Source organism: Scaptodrosophila lebanonensis, unplaced genomic scaffold (genome assembly GCF_003285725.1).
Source record: "Scaptodrosophila lebanonensis strain 11010-0011.00,11010-0021.00 unplaced genomic scaffold, SlebRS2 tig00000001-arrow-pilon, whole genome shotgun sequence".
Lineage (NCBI taxonomy): Eukaryota > Metazoa > Arthropoda > Insecta > Diptera > Drosophilidae > Scaptodrosophila > Scaptodrosophila lebanonensis.
The window spans coordinates 20,015,131-20,022,350 of record NW_022060529.1 but is presented as its reverse complement, the minus strand read 5'-3'; the positions used below and the strand labels follow the sequence as shown (position 1 = coordinate 20,022,350).

The following is a 7,220-nucleotide window of genomic DNA, read 5'->3' as shown; positions in this document are numbered from 1 at the left end:
CCTAGTTAAAAATAAAACTTTTAAGGGAATCTGAATGATTGCCCCCCATGCGAGCGCCATTGTTAGGTATATGTATGTATGTGAATATCATTCTTTGACAGCACAGCAACGCAAGCTCAGTGTAGTTGTATTTAATAAATGTATAAATGTATATGTACATTCATTTATATCAAATATTAAATTTTACAACAAATCAAAAAAAGAAAGCAGCACATCAGTATGTATTTTTCTGTATATGTATGTATGTACGAGTATAAATATTTCTTATTTATGCCATATTGTGAATTGTAAAAGCAAGAAAAATTACAAACATGAAATTCATAGCCAATGATTAATCTACGACCCATTGGAAAGCAAATATCAAAAGATGCTAATAGATAAGTGGAACCATAAAACGCTGTATCATAGTTTTTCTTACTGATCAATAGCTCCTCTTCAAGCAAACACATTCATACAATCTGGGAAGTTGAATTTGTACAAGTAATTTGCTCAATCGACTAATTGGCTATATGTACTTTCTCATGTACTTTAAGTTATTATAAACTATACGCAGATGATAACTAATTAACCGCTCGGGAAAACCAAATTTCAATTTCCGTCGTGATTTTTTAATATTATTTAGAAAGATCATTTTATTTAATTAGTTAAACGACAAATTCTTCAAACGATTTTAGATAACTAAACGATTTCTGAATAAACAACAAAAATTTATTTATACCCAAACGATAAATAAGTACATGGTTGATGTAAATAAAAGAACCAAAAGAACTACTTATTCGAAAAAAATTTAAATTTGCAATCTAGAAAATTATTTTGCTTGAGTCGCCCTAACTGTTAGTGTTCAAATTCACGTTTAATGGGTTGTATCGATTTAAAAAGCACATTTTACACCCGGTACCAGTCACAGGGTATTTCGAATATTTGGCCGCCACTATTTTCAGCCCATTCCATCTGTTCCTCTTCGGTTTCGCGCTGATTAGCGATTGCTTGTTATCAAACGGAGATTATAAAAGTAATGAGTAAACTGTAAATCATTACTCAAACTTAAAAGTAAAACAATGGCGCCAAACGTAGCAGCACCAGCGGAACGCTATGAAACTCCAACCTCAGGGATCAACGCAATTCTTCTTGGGCCACCCGGCTCGGGCAAAGGGACGCAGGTAAGTTTAACATTATATAAATGTGATGTGGCTTAAGAAATGTACCCATGTGTATATTTCCTGCATAGCCGCATGCCTCTATTTATGTTTGCATATTCATTCCCAAGTACTTAATTATGTATGAATAGTTCTGTTGTGCAAGTTTCTGAAATAATTGTACACAGGAAATAATCCAAAAATACTGTACACGCCAATTTATGTACTTATGTATATACATATGTATGTATGTATGTACATTTGTATGTATGCACGTATAGATATGTATGTATCTAAAAGGAAAACTAGTTAAACATCAGTATGTTAGTACATCTGCCACATATGTAAATACATATATTCATTTGTATAAATATATCATACACATATTTATTATATTTGATCCTATCCAAACTCTATATATTAACATGTACATAAATACACATATACACAATGTGTACTCGGCAATACACAATATTTTTACTCATCTAAGCTAGGATGTCCTAGGGCCTGTGAGCTCTACGTAAATATGTACATGTATTGCTTAGAAATATATGCACTAACGAAAGCTAAGGGCGGCATGCAAACTGCCAACAATGTCTTTATTCATTAACTATGCTTTCATCGACCTTTGCCTTATCATGCGATCTCACTTGGCGACTTATTTTTTTGCTTATTCGTCCGCCCCGTTTATTCAGGCAATTGAAATGCTTGCCTTCAGTTTGTTTCCCAGCGGGAATGGTCAGTTTAATTTGATTAATTAATATTAAAATGTTGATTTACTTCTAATCTAATCAGGGCGGCAATTTTAAAACGATATAATTGTTGCGCAAACCTTCTGCCTAGCTTATACTTATGTATGTATGTATGTATTCAAAAATATATCGTAGATTCATTTTCCATTGTTATTTTACTTCATAATTAATAATATTAAAAGTAAAATATATAATCAAATATTATTTATTTTTATAGGCCCCTTTGTTAAAGGACAAGTTCTGTGTATGCCATTTGTCAACCGGCGACATGCTTCGAGCTGAAATTGCTTCCGGTTCAAAGCTTGGCGCGGAACTTAAAAAAGTTATGGATGAAGGAAAATTGGTTTCAGACGATCTTGTTGTAAATATGATTGATTCGAACTTGGATAAACCAGAATGCAGAAATGGTTTCCTTTTAGATGGATTTCCACGAACCGTCGTTCAAGCTGAAAAGGTAAAATTTTCAATCATTTTTCCATATTGGCAAGGTTATCATTTTTAGAATATTCCAGCTAGATACATTGCTAGACAAGAGGAGGACCAACTTGGATGCTGTAATTGAATTTTCTATCGACGACAACCTTTTGGTTCGCCGAATTACAGGGCGCCTAATTCATCAGGCAAGTGGAAGGTCATACCATGAAGAATTTGCACCACCCAAAGTATCAATGAAAGATGATGTAAGTTTGTGTTTTCGCGCGAAGATTTCATTATAATATTTTTTAAATTAAACTTTTTTATAGGTTACGGGTGAACCTTTAATGCGACGAAGTGATGACAACGCTGAAGCTTTAAAAAAACGTCTTGAGTCTTACCATAAACAGACTAAACCTCTAGTTGATTACTATGCTTTGAGGGGGTTGCATTTTAAAGTTGATGCCGCTAAAAAAGCCAGTGACGTATTTTCGACCATTGACTCAATATTCCAACGGCAACGACATTTTAAGATTCAATTGTAATATCTAAACATTTCTACCTGATACTGCCTCCAGAAATAACTATTTAGATTGATAAATAAGCAATAAGTAAGCTTAAAGTTTGAAAAGCAGTTGCTTATCAATCGTCCAAAGGGAGGGGAAAGGCATTTGGAATGGTCTATTGCTATTTACCCGTGTACAGTTTTTTTACAGTTTTGTTTCTATTGTCATTTAAATTATAAAATATTTAAATGTATGAAATCGAGCTTTACAAATGGTACTTATTTCTTCATCATCAAAAATATTTCGTGGTTTTCTAAATGATTGAATTCAAAAAGAGCACAAAGTTCGCAAATATTTACTATTGATATTGGTGGAAATAAATCAGCTATTAAAGTTTGGGATTTCTTTAGCCACCCTCTATTGTTGTTAGCCCAAGGGGAGATGAAAGTCATTTGAAAATGTTCTAAGAGTAGTAGTTTTTTATATTGATGTGTTGATACAGTATAGACCTATACCTGTGGAACCTATGCTAATACACAGGGTTAATTTTGCTACATTAAGTATCAGTGAAATAAAATAAATTACATTTTTTAATTTCCTACATATATTTTTTTTAAATATTAATCGATACTTGTATTTTTAATGAAGCATGAATAGAAAACATCGGAGGTAATATCGATAGATTAGTTATAGCAACACTAAGCACTTTTATCAATAATTAACGATAACTTCAATGGTTGTGGAATCTGGTTATGGTTTCAGAATAAACATACGATAGAGGTTTTTGATGTCGCAGTGGCTTTAGATTAAATAAATTTTAAGGACGATGCATTTTCTTTAAACTAGAAATATAACCAAATCATTCCTTTTAAGACTCAATGTATAAACTAAATAATTAAACTATCCATAGTGATACGTAAATACGCACAGCATTTCCATGGGATAACGAGAGGAGATAACTGGCAACATCAAGTGGGTATCGTTTATTGCTTATCACCCCTGGATTACAATCAACCTTTGTATTTTATAATCATGCGCAGTGGAAAAGTTCCTATAGGCTGCAACCACCCAAAATCCAATACAAACTTACGTACATGTAGGAAACTTATTTTTTTGATGGACGACTAACTTCTCGATTATGGAGCAATGATGATATTACACAGTTTATCTTGTACAGTATTGAATTAAGTTTCACGGAATTATTTACCACCAAAATGGATTGTAATCATCGAATTGAAGTTCCACTACGTTCCGGTGGAGGCAAAAAAATGAAAAAGCGTAGAGAACTTGACGCATTAATAGCACATTCCCTTACAAAGCGAAGCACACGCCGCGGTGTTCATGGAACAGCACCGTCACAGGACAAGCTGTTGTCAGTATCTACGGATGACCCTGAGGACTATGCATGGGTACGCCGATCAATTTTTTTTTTTTTATTTGTATTATACAAATGTCTTTCAATTTAGACAAATATTGCTGGTCCAAATCGGCGCAGTCATCGGAAAAACACTTACTTGCGAATGTGTGGTCCCGTATTATTAGGAATAACCAGTGCATTATTTGTGGCAATTTTATATTGGCTCTACTTTGACTTAAGACAACAGATTTTTGATTATCGTCAAAAAATTGAAGAAGGTAATGTACATAAATAATATTACATAAATTATTTAAAAAACCCCAACATGATAAACTAGAATGCTGGTTCAACCTTTTATGCTGAATGTTGTTTTCAACAAGACCCATATTTGATTCTCTTATAATGTCGATTGATTTTTAGTCTCTGCAATGAACAAAAACATTCCGGATACTCTTCAAAAATGGCACGAGACTTCATCATTCCTTATGAAGAACCAAACGGAAGTTTCAATCAGAATAACTGAATTACAACGAAGCATTGAAGCTTTACGTACCAATCTAAGCAATCTAGAAATGATGAATGCTCAACGAAATTACGGCAAGGATGAAAAACTAGTCGCTGACTTCGGAGCAAAACTCGAAGCAGTTGCTGCAGATGTGGAGGGTATAAAAGATCACTATAACAAGTACACAGAGATGCAGAAGAACATGCAAATTGAAATTGATGCAGTAAAGGTCAGTTTACAAACTTTAAAAAGTATTTACTTTGAACAAATTCTTCCCTATTCAGGCTAACCTAACAGCATTATCTATTGTACAACCAAAGACCAGCCCAGAAAATATTACCGAAGACATCAAGAAAGTCAATCAAACGTTGACGGTTTCTTTAGCACAATTAAAAAATGACATGATAAGTGTGAATAATACATTAAGTCAAAAAAGTAAAATGCTTTATGAGGAAATCCAAGTGCACAAAGTAAGGAATTTTATATATAATATAAAATTTATGAACTAAAACGATTACTTTCACATTTTTAGACGAAATTAGACGATTTATTGGATCGTTCAGAAAACATTACGTCCCACGTGACCACATTAAGCAACAGTTGGCCGGAATATAAACAAAAACTTATAAATTTTAATGAATCGTTGGAAAAAATTGAAAAAGAGGTATAGTATTTGTATAAAATGCATTTTATACGAAAAAATGTATTGTGTTGGAACAGCATAATTGATAGTTCTCGAGCAGTTTTAAAGCGTCAGGACTTTGTACCACAGCATCTTACCAACATAAGCAGATTATCTGCCGAAAGCACCCAGATCAGACCACTATCAATTTTATAAACTCTGCAAGTGCTAAGGAAATGCATAAAATTGAACATTAACATTATGCAGTAAAGAAACTGAAAAACTTCAAACTACAATCTAAAAAGGCTAAGTTAAGTCATGCATATGACGCATTTATACAGCAGGTCTAATTATATAAATCTGCGAAATACTATACAAACAAGAAACATTTCCAGCAGTGACGTTAGTTGCCATTTTCTCACTCTAAAATGGAAAAAACAAACATGTGTGTGCGTCATTTCCTGTATATAATAAGATCATGTCAATTCTATGCATGAACTGGAAAACTTATATATTGATTAATTATATATACCATACATATATATGTATCATATTCTTCCAGATTTTGTTAGCAAAAAGTCTTAACAACAATCTAGCGAGTGGAAAAAATCATGGAAATGCAATAGCAACTCAAAAATACGATGAAGCTGATAATGAGGCCCAGGTAATGACTTACTTGTGGAATCTTTTGCAATTTAATTTTTATTAATAAAGGTATTTTATTATCAGTCGATATTAACACCGCAGCCCAACAAAATGCTGTTTGAAACCGGAGTATTTGAAAATGTTACTGCAGATTTTAAGAAAATCTGATGTGGTAAGATGGCCCAAAGATAAAGTTTGAAAATGTTTTTATAATTAATTCTTAAAATATTCGTACAATAAACTTATTTCTAAGCTAAAAGAAGTAGAATATAGCGAGCAATTCCTATGTGTGCCGAACAGCAATGTCTTTGCTCTCAGATAGGAAGAGCGTAACTATATTTAAACATTGTTTGTAGTTTTTTGCACAACGTCTGAAAGTTCATTATTTGTTTATTTATAACGTTCTACAAACAACACAAAAGACAATTGAAGATGTCTAAAAAATATACCTTTTTGTAATCATCATTTTTTTAAACGCTCTCTTTTGACATTAAGTAAACGAGCAATGTTATTCTTTCTATCTTAGATCGATATAAATATGTACATGAATGGAAGAGGCGTATAAATAAATACAAAATCCATTAACTTTGATGTGAAATATTTGTATTACATACTCGTAGATACTAGAGTTGCGCTTTTTAGTTCATTTTATTCAATGTACTACTTGGTTCGGTGTTCCTTCAATTTCCGCAATACCAAATTAAAATAAAAGAAAACTATATTCTGCAAAAAAAATAGTTATAAAAATAAGAATGGAAAAAAATCATTTAAGAAAAACGGAGCGCAATGTGAACATGTAATTATTTATAACTTTTGTTCGTGAAAGAAAATGAATGCATCGATGCTTTGGCTAAGTGAACTAAATGAACTAGAAAAATTGTCTAGTTCTATAGTTCAATTGGCAAATCTTTGAACTAGACTGAACTAAACCGACCCAACTCTAATACCGTATATGTATGCATATATTAAATTTAACGATGAAGCGTACTTTAATAAGTATAGGCCATGTAAAATATACATATGTGTGATCGCAGTTTTAGGTTAATTTTATTTGCACTTAGAAAATATAATTTGTACATACAAGAGTTGATTAAAAACAGTCTAAAGTAAATGTGATTACCTTTAATTGCAATATGTACTTCATTTCAAAACAATAAAATATTTAATATTGAACTAATTGCCTTTTTAATTGGGGTGATGGCTTCACTGATTCGGTATTGGCAATAATAGCCATGCAACCGGAACTGGTTAATTATTTTCTTTACCTTTGATTTTATAAGGAA

The 7,220-nt window shown here is 32.2% G+C and overlaps 2 protein-coding genes across 2 annotated transcripts; both read left to right on the top strand.

Annotated features, from left to right (window-relative positions):
• The first annotated feature begins 963 nt into the window (after positions 1–963).
• Positions 964–3,070, top strand: LOC115631702 (adenylate kinase). The gene is made up of 4 exons (XM_030528532.1): positions 964–1,160; positions 2,106–2,342; positions 2,401–2,568; positions 2,632–3,070. The coding sequence occupies exons 1-4, from the start codon at positions 1,059–1,061 to the stop codon at positions 2,845–2,847; spliced, it is 723 nt and encodes a 240-aa protein (XP_030384392.1). The 5' UTR covers positions 964–1,058; the 3' UTR covers positions 2,848–3,070.
• Positions 3,071–3,624: 554 nt separating this feature from the next.
• Positions 3,625–7,110, top strand: LOC115634583. Its single transcript, XM_030532416.1, has 8 exons — positions 3,625–3,780; positions 3,849–4,217; positions 4,275–4,443; positions 4,586–4,899; positions 4,955–5,140; positions 5,203–5,334; positions 5,855–5,956; positions 6,022–7,110. The coding sequence occupies exons 2-8, from the start codon at positions 4,023–4,025 to the stop codon at positions 6,103–6,105; spliced, it is 1,182 nt and encodes a 393-aa protein (XP_030388276.1). The 5' UTR covers positions 3,625–3,780; positions 3,849–4,022; the 3' UTR covers positions 6,106–7,110.
• The last annotated feature ends 110 nt before the right edge of the window (positions 7,111–7,220 follow it).